General features: G+C 37.2%; 2 protein-coding genes and 1 long non-coding RNA gene across 3 annotated transcripts; 2 read left to right on the forward strand and 1 right to left on the reverse strand.

The window, feature by feature from the left end:
- The first annotated feature begins 724 nt into the window (after positions 1 to 724).
- Positions 725 to 3,568, forward strand: LOC141605944 (uncharacterized). The gene is made up of 3 exons (XM_074424880.1): positions 725 to 1,392; positions 2,531 to 2,602; positions 3,233 to 3,568. Exons 1-3 carry the CDS (start codon positions 829 to 831, stop codon positions 3,263 to 3,265), a joined length of 669 nt encoding a protein of 222 aa, XP_074280981.1. The 5' UTR covers positions 725 to 828; the 3' UTR covers positions 3,266 to 3,568.
- A 2,499-nt stretch (positions 3,569 to 6,067) lies between these two features.
- LOC141605945 (uncharacterized) lies at positions 6,068 to 8,163 on the reverse strand. Its single transcript, XR_012526537.1, has 2 exons — positions 7,935 to 8,163; positions 6,068 to 7,661 (listed from the first exon to the last, which is right to left on the reverse strand). It is a non-coding gene; the product is annotated as an uncharacterized LOC141605945 (long non-coding RNA).
- A 1,347-nt stretch (positions 8,164 to 9,510) lies between these two features.
- On the forward strand, positions 9,511 to 15,135 carry LOC141605947 (FRIGIDA-like protein 4a). The gene is made up of 3 exons (XM_074424881.1): positions 9,511 to 10,542; positions 13,850 to 14,025; positions 14,323 to 15,135. Exons 1-3 carry the CDS (start codon positions 9,645 to 9,647, stop codon positions 14,881 to 14,883), a joined length of 1,635 nt encoding a protein of 544 aa, XP_074280982.1. The 5' UTR covers positions 9,511 to 9,644; the 3' UTR covers positions 14,884 to 15,135.
- Positions 15,136 to 18,524: the final 3,389 nt, after the last annotated feature.

Here is an 18,524-nt window from a genome sequence, read left to right on the forward strand (position 1 = left end):
TCTCATGTAATAACAATTGTATTAATGTTATTGTCTTTACTATATTAAATATTGTCGATTGATATTCTTACTTAATAATTTTGTATATTTGAATTTCAATATTTCTACATTTTTTCCATTCATAATTTAATAATAACAATTGTTTAACAAGTAACACCGTGCAATTTTTGCACGGGATTAAAACTAGTTTCTTTAATTCTTGTGTCATCCCCACAATGAGACATTTATCTAAAATAGGAGGGAGTATTATTTTAAGTAAAAAGTCATAGGCCTAACTACGACACAATATGTCGATATGCCTATAATTTTAGGCGTATTCAATAATTTTAGACCAATTGTTCAATAAAAAGAAAGTAACCACAAATCTCCCACCCCTAGTACCACAAAGGTAATGAATAATGATCAACAACTACACAACTACATCTTAATGATTTTACCAAACCAACAAAAATATATATTCTGATGTAACTTTTTTTTTGGTAGAAAATCGAACTCTTTAATATAGGGACTCTTTTTCGAACCTATGCCTAATCCTTGGTGGACCTTACCTGACAAATATTTTTAAAACCGATCCATAATTTTTTTATTTTTTTTACCATTATTTTGAGAAAAACTTCCAAATAAAAACAAAAAGTAATTATTTTACGTATTAATTGTTAATTAATTAATTAATTAATTAATTAATTAATTAATTAAGTAATCGACAACAACTAAACAGCCCAACTCTGCTTGATCAACATTTAACACCACCACAACTCTCCATGGGTCCTCTCCCTCTCTTCTAGAGTGGACCCTAACCGAAATTACTACATTACCCCTACAACCACCATGTCAACCACCACTAAAACACCCCTCCTCACCTCCTCACCACCGCAACAACATCCCCCAACCTACGTAATTTTACAATACTACCCCCACACAATCCCGAACCTCCGCCGCATCCTCCTCCGTATCCTCCTCTTTACGCTCTCTCTCCTAACCATCTCCCTCCTAATATACCTATTATACCCCTCCGATCCGGAGCTCCGACTCGTCCGAGTCAAACTCAATCACATCCGAGTTCAAACTCGGACTCACCCTCCCTCGCTTGACCTTTCTCTTTTTCTCCAACTTAGGGTTCGTAATCGCGATATGTTTTCGCTCGCGTATCGATCGTTGACCGTTGCGATATCGTATCGAGGGAGGAAATTAGGGTTTGTATCGTCGCATGGTGGTGTAATTGGGGCTAGACAATCGTCGTATGTTAATGCTACGCTTGATGTTAATGGTTTTGAGGTTTTGCATGATTTGTTTTATTTGATTGAGGATCTTGCTTCTGGTTCTGTTCCTTTTGATACTGTTTCGATTGTTGATGGATATCTTGGCGTTTTGTTCGTCAAATTTCCCTTTCAGGTTTGTCATTTATTGTTTGTTTGATTGATTGTTTAGATTAGAGTGTGACAACATAGGCTATTTTCTTGTGAAAAACTCGTGTTTTTGGTCTAAAATGAAGTGTCCAAGCATTATGTCGTATCGAAGTGACGGCGTGTGACATGTGATACGCTGCGAAAGTGAAGTGTTGAAGTAACGGAGCATTAGAAGAGTTGACATTTAATGAGATACGAGTTTTGTTTAATTAGCTAATTAATGAGATAATTTTTTCGGTTTAAAATAGTGAGCATTCGTAAAGTTCTGAATATATGATTATTGGTAATCTTATTTGTAAGGAATTAGTTCGAAGTTTGAAGCTTTTGAGCGTTGTTATTGTGAAGAGCTAAATTTTTTGATGAAATATATTTGGTTCATTATTTGAATATTTGAAGGAATAAGTAATGAATTAACTGCGAGGGTATTCAATTTTGAAGGTCTAAATTGACGCACTTCACCTCAATCCAACTTGCTTAAAGATTGTCAGATATGATCTTGAAGGTTGTGAGAAGTCGGAACATTCACAAGATATACTACTATTTGCACGAGTTAACGAATGAGATGTTTGTTAAGTTTGAGGGCTTTTTAAAAGCATGCTTTTATACAGTCTTGCCCTTGACAAACAAACTAGATTAGTGACGTGAATGTTTCACTAAGTTAATGTTGTAAAGTTCAATGTCAATGAGATTCTCATTTAGTGTATTGGTCTGGGAAGGTTTAGCAGTACGTGTGTGCAGTCTTAAGTCTATCTAGTTTGGAACTGGAGAATTTCAAAATCCGCCGTTGAAAAGAATAGAGTCTTGAGTTCAATATGAAATGTTTTGAGAGAAAGCTGTCTAATTTTGAAGTTTAGTTGGCTTATTGGAGTATATGAAAATGACATTATTGTTGATGGGTAAATGTTGAATTTGTTGTAGAGAATAAAGTGAGATTGTGAACGGAATTTTGTCATTAGCGACATTCTTGGGTACCATTTGTTACTTTCATTGACTTGTTTGTGTAATGTGTTATCAATCATATAGGTATGGGAATTATGTTTTTTTTGTTTTCCTTGTTTGCATTCAAGTTTACTTAATTGGCAATAATGTTAATTATCTGCTGTAATTTGTCCATTCCTCCTCAGGCTAAAGTATCATGCGAGGTAGATGTGAATCCCAGAAACCAGAAAATAGTTCATCAAAATTGCTATCCAGAGGTGAGTTGCTGAACATATGCTATTTTGGTTCTTTGGTTGATCTTTCTACTCAGCTTGTACCATAGCTCAATTCGATTCCCTTGTAGTAACCTTTCTTGCCCATACTTTATACTTGTTCTGCCTTTTTCTTCTGATTCCACGATGACATATGAAGTACTGGGTTTTTCAATCTGCCGTTGCTTTTTGTCATGTGTAAAAGCGCGCATCTCTCTTCGCTTGAAGCTTAAAGGCTTAAACGCTTGGGTCATGAACTCTCAGTGGCATACAGCCTGCCATACAGGCACTTTTTAGTTAGTATGGTAATTTCCTCATGTGTTACCATGGTTTTTCTGGTGAAATGACAATGACATATGTAGTTGGCATAAGATGAAGTGTCCAAGTGTTATGTTTTATTCACCCAAACTCAACTTTCAAAATAACCAGCGTAGGTCTCAACTAAAGCTGTTTGTCCAAGTCTAGAGTCTAGACTCAATGAGTCCTGTATGTTAAGTTGAGACTTAACATCAGTCAGAGAGAAGTCTCCATGTATTTGTTGCACTCACCTGAATTGAGATATGTCAGTGTTACCTACTGTAAGCAATCTTGGTAGACAGAGATTGATTCCGTGGATCACTTTTTAATCTATTTCAGTTACAAGAAGCAGCAAGTCCATCACCCTATTGATGTCGGACTTCCAACGGTGGTTTTAGGGACAATGCATGTATGCTCCTCGCTCTTTTATAGCGTACACTACAAGAAATCGAATGCCTTGTGCATGAAAAGGGCTTTGCAAGATCCATCAAACAGGTGTAATTGTTGTACAAAATGCAGGTAGGTAAATAATTAGTCTTATTGGGATATGTGTACATTTTTATTTCCTCAAGAATCTTATCTAAATAATAAAGAAACACATTCTTTTATATGATTGAGAAATCTCACTTGTAAAATGAACAAAATGTCTGAAACTATTTTGTGTTTTAAGCCATATTCCTGTTATAACATTTCTTATCGGTATTTACAAATCACAATCATGATTATTACTTCTATTAATGTTAACATTTCAATTTAATGCACGACTTCACATTGCACATTTGGTGTGTTATCCTGATGCAAACGAAAATATAAAATGTAACTACTTGATTCGGTTCTGAAATACCTTCTGTATACATGAATATGAGAATTCTGAAAGGTACTACAAATATTTGTGTTTTTCGAACTGTATTGTTTTCACCTCAAGGACGAACTGTACACAAGTATTTCTACTTTTGGGTATACTTCTTAATCTGTGTATACATATAATATTCATAAAAGTATTTCTAAATTGAAGGGAGTATTACTATTTCCAAACTATTAGATTTAATCAACTTGAATATAATTTACTTATGATCGATCACATACAGTATTATCCTTGACGGGGTTGGTTTTCATGACTACAATCTGAGATTCATTTTCATCCTGCACCACTCATAATCTGCATGATGATACCTGCATCGAAATGATCCTGGATGCTTTGTTGGTGAGCAAACACACACCTTTCTCACCTCACCTCTTTCTGCCGCCCTGTTATCCACCATTTGCTGGGGATTTACCAAAGTACCAGCGAGCAGGGTAGGTGGCCGATAATAGATCTGCCGCCTAGACCTAGTTCTCGCTGACACCCCCTCTAAGCTGGGTAAAAGAAACCTTTTTGTAGGGTGGCACATGATATATTGATAGTGTTTTTTTGTTTTCCTGATAATTATTCGATGACTTGAATCACCTTCGACGTATCGCTTTCTAAGGAAATACTTGTGTTTGTGGATTGCCAATATTATACAAGACAGGTAAGGGGAAGGAAAGTAGGATGGGTTAGGAAAGGTTGGGAATCAAGTAAAGATAAGAGAGTGAGGTGAATAAGAGAGGTATGGAGAAGACATTAGTTTAGATTCGTAAAGGGGGAAAAGGGGTTGCCTTTTATGCGGTCTTTATGCTTCTATAATCTACTCGTATGATGTTTACGTCTTCTCTATTTGCCGCATTAATTCTCTACGTACACACTAGTTACTCCGTATCTATATGCTGTTTTTCAATGTTTAGGAGGGCTGAATGTGTGATATTCATTATTTGAGTATAAACTCACGACATCCAGATTACTTTGTGGTTTATATACAGACTAAATTATTTTGTACTCCTTTCTTTTGTTCAATTCATTTGTTTACTTTTTTATTTTTTGTAAGAGAATCAGGAACTTGTACGAACTATATAACGTTACCAACTGTACGAACCATTGGATGAAATAAGACGGACTACTCGAATTACATGTATATAAAACAGACCGTGACCCACTATCCCTTCCATCTTCACTCTCCTTACACTCAAAATGCCGACACTCTTTATTCTCCACCACCGGTGGCTGGTGGTCAATGACGATGGCCACCAAGCACGCCGGTGAATTCTTGCCAGTGCATCTTGATCGCTGCCCTCCCTATTCTCCATCTTTGACGCCTCGTTTCTTCTCATCTTTAACCTCCGCACCTCATTTGTGGACGACTCGACGGTGAGAGGTGTGTCGGTGAGGGTGATGCTTTGATGGATTATGGCGGTGTTTCTGGCAGAGAGGATGTCGGAAAGTCACCAGCGTTGGACCGGGTGATTGTCGGCAACAGTTGTTAGTGATGAGTGGTGGTGGGGTTGTTGTAAATGTGGTGGTTGTGGTTTTGGTGGTGGTTCAAGTGGTAGGGATGGTGGTCGTCGTCTGGATGGTTAGGATGAGTGGTCAGTGGTGGTGTCGAGTGATGATGGTGGTGTCGAGTGATGGTGGCCTGATGGGAGGTGGTGGGCTTGATGGATATGCAAAACAGCAACTCGGGTATACACATAATACGATTGTGAATACACAATTCGTTATGTATATGTATCTGAGTCGTTCGTACGATTACCATAAGTCAGTTCGTAAGGGATCTCGACCCTATTATAATCAAATCTAAACTTATAATCTAGATGAAGGGAATAATATTACGGTTTTCATCAGACTCATGAGAAAGAAAATAATTCCATTTAATTTTAATCGATTTGCTATTTTTAAGGGCTATTGATTTTCACACTACACTTATTACTCGCGTAATACATTTTTTTTCTTATCTTTTTGTTACTAAATACCTGACCATAAACACCATAGAGAACCAACCTAGAATGCAGCCAACATAGATCGGAATAAACTTATCATGTCATTATTATCATTATTATTACATGCTATTATTTTTTGGGGTGACCCTAAATCCACTTGTTAAAACAACCCAGAAATGGGAATTTTGCCTAGAGAGAGTGGCCCCCACATTTGCATGTAAGAGCAAATGTCCGTGGATTAGTACATATCACCCGCGTAAGTATCACTACCCTATTTTTTTTTGAAAGAAAAGAACATTTCATTAATAGAGCGTCATACGACACTTACAAAGGATATGAATAATCGAAAACCAATCTAATAGAAACAAAAAAAAAAAACTATTTTTCTTATAAAATAGGGATCTCAAAACATGATCTGACAATTCGGCTCGTCCTATTATCGCTATCTTCATATAGCTTTTCAGGGGATCCTTCGTTTGATTGAGATAAAATTTACCTCGGATTGGTTTCAAAGATCGTTCACAAATCACTTGCACCCTTTGAAAGTACACGCTACGAACCATCAACGAACTATTCTTGACTATATTACTGATGAGACTAAACCTATGAATAAATGGAAAACCCCCGAAATAAGGGACGGAAAAACAGATCTCACCGAAAAGGAGACTATTATTGAATAGGATCTGCATATTATTGGTTGAAAAATAAAGCGATTTTGGGCTTACCATCGATTGATGATCGGTAGGAGCCCCCGTATAATTGATGGTGGCTAGGGTTTTTAGAGAGGGTTTTTTTTTTGAGAGAGAAGTAGGTTTTTTAGAGATATGGATAGATACATTACATGCTATTATTTTGAACAAAACGAACAAAAAACAAGTATCCAGCAGCGTTGATGTTGAGTTGGAGACCACCGTATCCAACCCGTCCAGCACCACTGCCAACCCAACTCTAACCTACCTAAACATACCTTAGAAGAGCATCATGGTCTTAATCCCAAAATGATTTGGGACCGGCTGACATGAATCATCTTTTAGAATCGTTTATGGGTGATCACACACCTCAAAATGCGAAAATATAGAAAGAAAAAGTGCAAAACAAAAGGGGAATGAAACATGATACGAAAGACACACTTGACCGACCTAAACACACCTTAAATAGAATAAAAGACCACTCTAACTCTGACCTACTCCAATCAAAGACAACGGCCGACCAACAGAACCATTTACGGCATCAAAGAGCCCGCCGACACCAACGAACATGGCCACCATAAAAACCCAAATGAAACCTCAAGAACAACATAGATAATCAAACATGCAACCAGGCTAAGAGACAAAGACCTAAACATGAAACCAGTCAGACCCAAACAAGCACCATACAACACCTTAAAGGCAGGGGTGGATTCGGGATTTGAGTAAAGGGGTGGCATACTCGGGAAATATATTTCATAAATAGTATGGAGCAGTCTATGTGGATTTTTTTTTTTCATTGTAGTTGCATAGTTTGGTAATGGTTGGTTTATATTTAAGTTGTTATGAGTATGCAAGCATGAAAAAGAATATAATTAGGTAAGCTTCACAAATTAAGAGATTCTCAAATGAAAAGATCAAATAAAACCGTGAAACGTTAATCCTAATGTGCCCTGGTTCTATTAGTTATCAGTTCGGATAATATTCAAAGCATCAAAAGATCACATCAAGCATAGAACAAGGTGAAATTTTTTGGTACATGATCATTGTATTCTATTAAAAACACATCAATTCTAGCAAAGCTAGATAGATACAAGCAACATAAAGCATAAGTAATAATAATAGGCTCAAGAAAATATAATTCAAGCTCTATGAGAAAAGACAATTTAAAGCCAACTTGGATGTAATTCGGCCTCCTATGAATAATAAGCAAGGAGGTGAGATTGAGCAGCAATATATTCATGAGCAACATAGATTTTCAAGAATTTGAACACCCCAACCAAATGCTTCTATTAAAAACACATCAATTACCAAGAGAAGCAAGAATATCCAATCAAAAGCATCAATAGTTACCCAAAATACAAAATTAAGCTCAAATAATTCCTAAATAACCTAAATTAATTGCTAAGTAAGTGAGTGATTTAGGGTTTGAGAAAATGAGATAATTAATCAATCTAAACTAATACAAATCTACAATTACACAAATAGATAAATAAATTAACAAACTAATAAGAAATCAAGAACAAATTAATCGAATTAAACAAACTAATAAGAACACATACCTAGGCCGCTAGGCGAGTGAGGTAGACGCCAGACGGTAGGTGGAACATGGACGATTGGATGGCCGGAGGTAAGGAGGAGGCGGCAGGTGGTGGTTGAATTTGGGATCTATGTTTTGTGTTTTGTTTTAATTTGTGTATGTTTGTATTGTTTGTGACTTTGTGTTTGTCGATGTCTTTCTTTCTTTTTTTCCAGATTTTCGATTTTTTTTTTTCACGTGAGGGCACGTGCCCCCCCCCCCCCCCCCTTGCCCATGCTTAAAGGGACCCGATATGTGGGGGGATGGGACGAGGGAAAGGGGAACACCATATCGATCCCAAAAACACCACTATATGACACACCACGATTCGAAAACAATGATTTACGCCTATTCCAAGGATCCTGATAGGTGGGGGAAGGGGGCGAGGAGGAGGGGAACACCATATCGGTTCAATGAACAACACCACATAAAACACCAAGACTTGAAAAAGATGGATTATACCTATCCAAGGACAGTCGGAAAGCAGAACATGCCAGATGATAAAATAGTCTTACCGGGGGTAGGGAGAAGGGGAGAATCACTCCCCTAAGTTGCATGTAAGACCGTTTCAGGAAGGTTTGGGAAACAGATAGAATGAGGCGAATATAGACCAGTAAGTTAGATAACCGCCATAAACTCCAAAGACAGAAAAATGATCGGTAAGACGCCAAAAGAAGAAACATAAAAAGGTGAAATCAAAATAAAGTCGCAGATGGATCATGGGACGGTCCCATCTCCGGCGAAAGGGTAGTAGAAGAAGGGGGATTAGTGGGTGGAAGGAGTAGGCGGCAGGATTTATGTTTTTGGGGCTTTTTTAGAGAGAAGTCCGAGGATTTTTATAGAGCGCCAACAAATGAGAAGTAAATAAATAATTATCCCTAATTAAAACGGAGAAAATACTTTGTTTTAAAAACGCGAAAGCGGCAACTTGCCTCCATAATTTTGTTCAATGGTGAAATTAGACCCCTTAAGTTTTAATTGTAGTACAAAAAGTGAAATTCAACCCCGATTTTTAATTTTTACTTAAATCTCTACAAAAATTCACTTTACGTTTTTATTATATAACTAATATGACATAAAAATAACTAGTTTTTTTTTTTAATTTATATAAAGTAAATTAATTATCCACCTAAAAAATAATTTTACATTCATCTATAATATACGAAATAAAAATATGATAAAATCTTATAAACCATTCTTACATTCATAATAAATTGTCTAACAATTGTAAATTATAAAAAAACAACCGTCACTATTACGATTATATATTGTATAAAAGTTATAAGGATATAAAAATTAAATTTTATAATTGATTAGTTAATAAAATTAATTTTGGTGGAATTTCATGAGAAATCAAACAATGGAGTTTATTTCACTTTTAGCCAAAGCTAAGGCGATTGATTGCTACAATTAAAACTTAAAAGTTTAATCTCACCATTGGACAAAGTTAATAAGGGGGCAAATTGCCACGGTTTTAAAAATTCGAATTATTTTAACGGTTTACTGAAGATTGAACATATACGTGTCGACGTGGCGTTTACTTTTTAGAACACTCGGTCGCTCACTCTGTAACGATCATCATCATCATCATCATCATCGCAAGTCCGCAACACCTTAGTACTTGACATTCACAGTTCACACTTCCAACGAACTTTAACTTACAAATTCATTTCTCTTTCTTTCATCTCCATTAATGGCGGCAACAACGCCAAACCCACCACCCCAATTAATCGAATCCTTCTTCTCAAACCTCGACGAACAAAAAACCCTCTTAACTAAATACACCGACTTATACAAAACCCTAATCGATAATTTCACCAATCTTCAGAAATCCCTCGACGTTAAATCCCAAACCCTTGATTCCAACCTCCAAACTCTAGATTCCAACCTCACCCAAACCCTAGATTCCCTCCAAAAACGCGAAGATTCCCTCCTCGAGCTTCTAGATTCTCTTTCTGCCACTGTGGAATCCCGCAAAAATGTCGCGATTTCCGAAGCAACGAAAACGATTCCTGAGGAATCGGAGTCGATTTCGGAGAAATTGAGTTGGGTTTGTGGTAGAATGGACCCCACATTGTTGGTCAATTTTTTGTTGGTGAAACGGAGGGAGGCGTCGACGTTAAGGCTGAAGATGACGGAGGCATTGTCGGAATGTGTCGATGCGGAACGATTCATTGTCGATGCCGTAAGGGATTTTGTGGAGATGAAGAGGGAGAAGAGGGTTGGGATGACTGATTTTAGGTGGGCGTGTTCAATGGCGGTTGGGAGTATGTTTCCGCCGGAGAATTTGAAGGAGGGGAAGGTGGGGATGGCGGGTTTGAGTCGGGTTTTTGCTAAAAAGGCGGTGGAGAGGACGGAGACTGTGTTGAGGGAGTGGAAGGAGGTGGCGGATAATGAGGCTGCTGAGGGTGATGGTGTTGGAAGGTGTGGGATGTGGCATTCGGAGGCGGCTATGTTTATCGAGGTCGTCTTGGGGTTCGGGTTGGTGGAGATGTTTGATAGGGAGTTTTATAAGAGGTTGATTGTTGAGTTTTGTGGAAGGAGGGTTATGGCTAAGCTTGCTGTTCCCATTTTCGGGGATGAAATTGCAGGTTTTTCTTCTCAACTTTTGGTGCCTTTTATTATTCAATTTTGTTTCTCCCTATTTATGTTGCTTTGTGTATTCTAGGATGCAATTTATTCTGCGAAGCATAAATAGTCGTATTGTTGTGTGTTTTGTTAGTATTTGGGCAAGTTTTGTGTTTATAAACACTTGGTATTGTGGTAACTGATAGAAATGGAAGGAAGCTAGGTTTCTTGGTACCTTGCATCTTCTCTAGAGTAGGGCCATTCTTTTGATAAAATTTGAGTGTGCTAACAGATGTTGGAGTGTACGAAGATATACTATGCGTATTGAAGGTTATGAACTTTGTCATCTGTTTCACTTTAATAGTACAATCGATAGGTAGTGACTGTTAAGTGAAAGAGTGGTTGGGGAAAGAAGACCAAGATGGTTGTATTGGTGGAGATAGGCTGAGGACGAATTCGATGGATGGTTGCTGATATGTGGTACAGCTTGGAGATTTTATTATGGGGAAATTTTGGTAGTTAAGCTCGTGCTTTGGGTAATTTATTCATCAATATTGTTAAGGCTTTGTTCTTTGTATTTCTGTGTAGTATGCACACACTTGTTGGCAAATGAATATGTTATTGTGTAATAGGATGTTTACGAGTTAAGACCATTTCACTTTTTTTTTTATTTACAATTTTAGAAGTTAAGGAAGAGAAGTGGAGGGGAGCGCAGTGGGTTGAGAATTTCTCTATTTGATTGCTTGACCTAGTATGAAAGGGAGAGAGGTATATGGAGGTAAGCTATGTTACTCCTACTCAGCTGTAAGTGTCGGGCCTGAAATGGTGTCGAACTGTCTAATATGGTTATATTTTGGGAAAATTTTAATTTTTTGGTCTAAAATGTAAGTGTCGACGTGCCATGTTGTGTTGTGTTGTGTTGTGTCAGTCTTCAAATTTAGACATGCGACACGCGATTAAGTGAAGTGTCGGAGTAACATAGGAGGTACGTAGAACTTGAAAGAGAGAAACTTGGAGGACGATGCTAAGAGACATGGTGGAAGAATTGTTCTTTCAAATCACTCAGAGTAGAAATTTTGTTTTCGAGTAGGGAAGGAAATACCCTTCTTTTCCCTCTGCTCTTTATCTGCAGTTTCTCACCCCTTCTCATTAGTTATCGAAATTAATGGAATTTGGATTGGCCATTTTGTTTCCCTTTGTCCTTATCCAGACAAGCTGTATGCAGTAGTTTATTGACTTGACTTAATTATTACTACCACTCACTTTTGAAGGACTGAATTTGGAAGGAATGAGAGGGAGGATAGAAGCAAGAACATTTGACAGGATAGCAATGGGGGGAGGTGATCACAAATGCTTTGGAATCTTAGGTGATCACAAATCATTACCATTTAATACCATGGACTAGGTCCTCAAAGCTGGCCGTTGGGATATGAAAAATAGACAAGGATCATAAAATCATAAATTTGGAGTGTCTTCGGCACCATTGTAATCCACGCCATGTTACTTTGACGTGGCTGCAAGTGTCAGATACGACACCGTGTCAGATACGTGTTTTTGTGTGTAATTTTCAATTTTTTTGCTACAATGTTGTGTCGTGGCATGTCTGAGTGTCTGACACAACCAAACCGGGTAACATAGATGTAATGCATCCTCAAGTTGATATTAATGGAGGCGTAGAGAGTCAAATAGATGTTGGCCGTGGGATTTCCATCCATTCTTTCACCAGCTTATTCTTATCTAGGGATAGAGGCCTGGTAGGTTAGTCCTATGATCCGATCACAGATGGCAGTGACATTTTTAAAAGGAAGTTCAATGATCTTGTTATTGGGGTTCATGATATGATCAATGAATATTATGTAAATATAGAGTATGAGCTGGTGCCAGCCAGTCTCAAAAGTAGTGAATTCTCATAGAGTTGCAGCTTAACAGGCAGTGAAACTACGGTAGAGATATACTCATATACTCCCTCCCAGGCTCCCAGTCATTAGATTCTTTACGTATTCCTTTTTTGGCCTGTTCACTAGATTCTTTACGTTCCCTTTTCAAAAAAATTTACCCAACCACAATACCAACCTACCCTTATTTCACTACCTCTCATCAACTACTACCCTTTCCCACCTGTCCACGACCCATCCCATACCACCACAAACCAACTCAGCCACCACTCTAGCCCAATCCTACCACCTCCCATCAAACCACCAGTTTGCCCTTGACCGTTCACCCCACGACTCGATTTACCCTTCCCCTTGCCCCCAATCACCACCGTAAACATCTGCCTGACCACCACTTTCTCCAACAAACTTCCGGAATGACCCCCACATCCCCGAAATCAGCCCCTACCCCTTGAAACACCCTCCCCCGTCCCCTGAGCGAACCCTCCACCACTCGAAAAAGCAAACCCCACCCTTAGAAAATCCCTCTCCCGCCCTCAAAAACCCTAGATTTAAGGTTTTCGAGGGTGAGGGAGGGATTTTATGGGCGGGGGTTTGTTCTCGGTCAGTGGGCCATTTCTTGGTTGAGTTGTGGTGATTTTGGCGGGTTGGGAGCTTATTTTGGCGGGATGGTGGTGATTTTGGCGGGTGAGAGGCGATTTCCGGCAAGGTTATGGTGGTTTCAGGGGGTGGACACTTTTTCCGACGGCGTCGGGGTGGGTTTAGGTGGAGAGTGGTGGGGTATTGAATAGGGAAGGGTGAAAGTGTAATTGGCTTGACTAATAACATTTGCCAAAAAAAAAAACCCCGATCCAATATCAAATGTGAAGAACCTATTGAATGGGAGGGAATATAGGGGCGGTGAAAATATGTTCTTCACATTTGATAGAGGGAGTACAAGAAAGGCTAAGCAAGTAAGCAGGACCTTCATTTCCCCCCCAAAAAAACAGAATCATTCGCCCAGAAGGGACTCTGCTCAAGCTTGACTGACATTAGCCTGTTACTGTTTGATATCCCTTTGACCCTTTGTAAGCTGTGTCTGTGAGACTTGAGTGCCAAATCTAATAATGATGCCTGCATGAATTTTTTCTTTCTACTACTGTTCTACTTGTAGATTGCATTGGCATCCTTCGAAGCATCTGCAAATTTTCTTACATACATTATAAAAGTACATAGTAAAATTAGAAATTCATGCAAGACCGATATTGTGTGGGAAGTTGTACTCATCTAGAGTTCTACACCATCATTTGTTGTCTGGAGCATAGTGTTATTACATCATGTTTCGAGAACTTGTTTTCTTACTGAACAAGTGAACATGGCTAGCACGGTTAGGGTTAGACTAATAAGGAGTGAGATTTATCTTTGTACAAAGATCTTTAGAAATCATCTTTCATGGCAGATTTGATTGAAGAACTGGTGAAAGATGGAAAGGAAATTGAGGCAATTTATTTTGCTTTCGAGTCTGGCCTCACTGAGAGATTCCAGCCTGTGTCCCTTCTCAAGACTGCTTTGCGGAAATCCAAAAAGAATTGCATGGATATACTTAAGAAAGGCCGTAATAGTTCGGCAGCAACTGTAAGTTCATCGATGACCATCTATCTGGTTCTCCTACTTTATTCAGCTTATGATATTGCTTTGCTAATTGTTGTTAGAAAAATGGCCCACTATTTCTAACTTACGTCTAAGTGCACAAACATTGACACGAGACGTCTCATGATTATGTTATCATATGAAAATGACGTATGTAAACCAATTGGGGTAGCAACTTTTAAAAATAGTCGATTACCTGGTAAGGTTAATAGTTAGCTGGGTTGGTCTCACGTCATCTTGCTATGAATTTGGCTTTACAGAGACTGATACTTCATACTTCAGGATGAAGCCAACAGTATGGAGATGATTTCCATCAAAGCTGTCATCAAATGTGTAGAAGACCATAAGATTGAGGAACAGTTTCCCATCGAAAACCTAAGGAAGCGACTTGCTGCACTTGAGAAAGACAAGGCTGATAAGAAGGGTGCCACAGTTAGGTACAGCAAGCGGACCGGTGGTGCTCGGCCTAGTGGGACACCATCCACCCGCCCCTCCAAACGTTCTAGCCCATACACAACATTCGCTCGGAGGGACCATACACCACAATCCCGGCTGAACCCAGTTTCAATGTACCCACACCCGTACACCTATCCAAGCCAGACCACCTATGATACCGGACTTGCTACATCGACTTATGCACCAAGTTATGGTGGGGCCCACATTCCGGCTTCAACTCCGGCCCCACCTGCACCTGTCGACCAATATTATGGGGTACCAGGTGGTGGTGTTGCTAGTGCTGGGACTACTCTAAGTAGCTCCTATGGGTCAGAGGTTGGATATGCATCATACGATTATGGTGCAACTGTCGCACCTGCTTACCAGCCTCCGGCCTATCCACAGTAACTTTATACCTTGTAGAAGATAGGGAATAGAAGAATTTACTCTTGCATTCACATATTTCTCCCTTCTTGTAGGGCAGACGTTTTGTACTTTCCATTGTATACGCCAATATTTTCTAGCTAAATATTTTTTTTGGTCTTTGATCCAGTCCGTTCAGTCAGGTTTTGGATTGATGCTCAACTCAAGTTGTATTATAAGAGAGCGTTGGAGAAAAGTTGATTGATATCCCTGGATGAACTTTATAGGTTGATAAAACATAACCTTGTGAGTTGTGACTGTATGAAGAATTTTTGTTTTGTTGGTCATTGGTGCACACACTTGCACTTAGGCAGAGTACGGATCGGGGATCCGATCCAAACTGCTAGTTCGGATTGGATATTCATATTAGAAATCTTGAAGTTAGATATCCAATATCCAAACCAAATGTTTCGGATATCCAATGTTCGGGTATCCAAAACAATCGGATCGGATGCGGGTATCCATCGATATCCATACTTTTGAATTTACTTTAAAAATTACGGAAAATTTACGTGGTACCCTCAACTTTGCCATTTTGCACATGGTACCCAACTTTTTAAGTTTGAGTACATAATACCCTTCATGTTTAATTTTCATGCACAACATACCCTTTTTGTCGCTATAAAAAAACTCAATTGCGCATAACTCCTAGACCGAAATTCAGAGTAGGCCAAATTTTTTTCCTAAAATGATTATCTCGTCATAATCTACGATTTGAGAAAAAAAAATTGTCGACTGACATTTTATAGGGTTTTTTTAACGAAAATCTCAAATCAACCATATCTTCGATCTTAAATTTTCAAATGACCATTTTCATTTTATCAATTTATAGATCTCGAAAAGTTAATTAATCTCGAAAAAAAATTAGTCAGATTCGATTTCTGATCTATGATTTATGCTCCTTTGAAAATTTTAAGAACGATAAAAAAGAAACGTTGTGCTTGAAAATCAAATCTCAAGGATATCATGTGCACAAACTTAAAAAGTTGGATACCACATGCAAAATGACAAAGTTCGAGGGTACCACGTGAATTTTCCGTTAAAATTAAACACGATTATATTCATTGTTTTACATGATGATTTTCTTTAGTATTCTTACTCCAATGTTCTCGACATAAAATTTAAGTACCCCTTACATATTTCTCTAAATTTTAAACATTAATTAAGTTGTTGTATCAAATAAAATTTTATTTTCTCGAAATTATACTAGAAAACTATAGTTTCAGATCGGATCGGATATCCAAATGTTTTAGTTCTAATATCCATATCCAAACCAAAACCAAAGATTTCGGATCAGATATCCAAGCCAAACATAACTTTCGGATCGGATATCCAAAAATTCGGATCAAATTCGGATAGGATATCGTATCGGTTTGGATAATCGGATTTTTTGCTCAGCCCTACTTGCACTAGTGTCCATTAAAGTGGTCAAATCATACGATTATCAAGGATATGTATCAATCAATTTTATACTTGGATTAATATTACAACTAGTTTAGATCCCGTACAATAAATGCATGACATATAAAGTTTGTTATTTTGAATAAAATACTTATATAATAGTAGTATCTCAAGAATTGTACATATTTCTCGTCATTGTATTTTACTTTGAGAAAAAAAATGTTGGAGCTGAAAAGTAATCAATATGCGAAAATGTATTTTACAGAAAACATATTTTTATACTACAAAGCTAATGATTTCAATTTATAAATTCTCTCTCTCTCTTTTTTTTTTTTTTTTACCGCGAAAATAATAATAACTATTTAAAATTTTGTTATATATATATATATATATATATATATATATATATATATATATATATATATATATATATATATATATATATATATATATATATAATATGGTTCAAGTCATCATTATCAAATAATAATATTAATAAAAGATTTAAAAATTTATAGTATTATATAAATTTTATTTATATTTTAATTAAAAATTACTCCCTCCTATTCATCCTAATGTTCCCCTTTCATTATAATACTCCTCACATATATTAGAGAAAAAGGAACTATAGGCTGAATAGGAGGGAGTATAATTTAAATATTAGTGAAAATAATATAATGTGATGGTGAATTTAATTTTAATAAAAAAATAATAATTTAGTGAAATAAATTATAATTATTAATTTTCTTATATAGTAAATGTAATTAATTGTAATTAACTTGCTTATTTAAAAAGATGCTTTTTGGATGGAAAAATTGTGAGAATGTCTATTCTTTTAGTAAATGGGGATTATTTGTACATTATTACTCCCTCCATTCAACTCCACACTATCACTTTGCTTTTTCACGTTTGCCTACACGTGTTTTACGCGCTAAATATCATTAACTACTTATTTGCAAAAAATATAAAAGTTAGATATTTTTAATGTACTCGTAAAGACGAATTATACAAGATCCCATATGAATATATTTTCAGTCGTGTATTGAGAGAAAATTGAAATTAAATGCTTAATTATAATTAGTGTATAAAATAGAAAGTGGTAGGATTGAGTTGAATGAAGGGAGTACTTAATTTTTATTTGGCTAAATGGCCAAAAGTAAACTTTTTCAGACTTTCAAGAACTCTAAGACATTGCTTTCCACAAGGACCTTCTGAAGACCTCTAACAAGATTGGCAATCCATAAATCTACCTCTCTTTTTTCTTAAATGTTCTTCAAACCGATGATGTCCCGGTTGTTTACCAACCTTCCTTGTGCCTGTTGGCCGAGCCTTCATACAGGAGTTGCGAATCAGTCATAGGTCACAAGTTCAAGGATTGGTATGCGACGGAGGGAGTGAGTACGGGTGTTAACGAGCCGAGCCCGAGCTTGGCCTTGCTCGGCTTGTGCTCAAGAACCAAAACTTGAGCTCGAGCTTACCGAGTTTGAAAAAAATGTGCTCGTTATCAAACTTGCGAGCTTTAATGTGAGCTCGAGCCAATAATTGCTAATTTTTTGATTTTTTTTTCTTCCGATATTTTCAATAAGAAGGGTTGAAGGGTATATGTAAAAATATTTGGCAAATCAGTGAGTCATTTGATATGTTTGATACAAATATATAATCATGGTACACTATTTTTATAACATATGAGCAATATCTTATCTAATCACATAAGTTCCAGCTGCTCGCGAGCTTTTCGAGTCGAGCCAGCGTTTACTCGACTTGACTCGTTAAGTTTTCGAGTCCAGCTCGCACGAGTGGAGCTTTTACCGAGCCGATCTCGAATTGCTCGTGAGCTGTCTCGTCTCATTAACACCCTTAGGAGTGAGTATATTATAAGATGATGTCCCAGTTATCACAAATTGTTCTAAAACACTCGAATAGTAAAAATTCAAAAGGTATTTTGTGATTTTACAATGGAGAGATAATAACTTGACCTACTAACGACTTGAACGAAACCTAATCACTTTAGTTAACAATTAGTCTAAATCCCGGGTAATTCAGGTACACTATATACAAGAGTTTTACATGGCAGTGTATTGTTATAAGATTCTATTAGCATTTTATGAATTTTTATAGTTCACTTCATTGTATTTTGATTTGAGAAAATAATTAGTCAAGAGTTAAGACAACTGAAGTCATGAAATGTGTATCCTAAAAAAAAATGATTTTTTTAAACTCAAAAC

This window comes from Silene latifolia, chromosome 10, assembly GCF_048544455.1.
Source record: "Silene latifolia isolate original U9 population chromosome 10, ASM4854445v1, whole genome shotgun sequence".
NCBI classification, from domain to species: Eukaryota; Viridiplantae; Streptophyta; class Magnoliopsida; order Caryophyllales; family Caryophyllaceae; genus Silene; species Silene latifolia.

Excerpts from the sequence above, each read along its gene's own strand:
- LOC141605947 (XM_074424881.1), top strand. The coding sequence starts at position 9,645 with ATGGCGGCAACAACGCCAAACCCACCACCCCAATTAATCGAATCCTTC. Across the intron at positions 10,543-13,849 it reads TTTCGGGGATGAAATTGCAG|ATTTGATTGAAGAACTGGTG; the intron begins GTTTTTCTTCTC and ends CTTTCATGGCAG. Across the intron at positions 14,026-14,322 it reads GTAATAGTTCGGCAGCAACT|GATGAAGCCAACAGTATGGA; the intron begins GTAAGTTCATCG and ends TTCATACTTCAG.
- LOC141605944 (XM_074424880.1), top strand. The coding sequence starts at position 829 with ATGTCAACCACCACTAAAACACCCCTCCTCACCTCCTCACCACCGCAA. Across the intron at positions 1,393-2,530 it reads TCGTCAAATTTCCCTTTCAG|GCTAAAGTATCATGCGAGGT; the intron begins GTTTGTCATTTA and ends ATTCCTCCTCAG. Across the intron at positions 2,603-3,232 it reads ATCAAAATTGCTATCCAGAG|TTACAAGAAGCAGCAAGTCC; the intron begins GTGAGTTGCTGA and ends AATCTATTTCAG.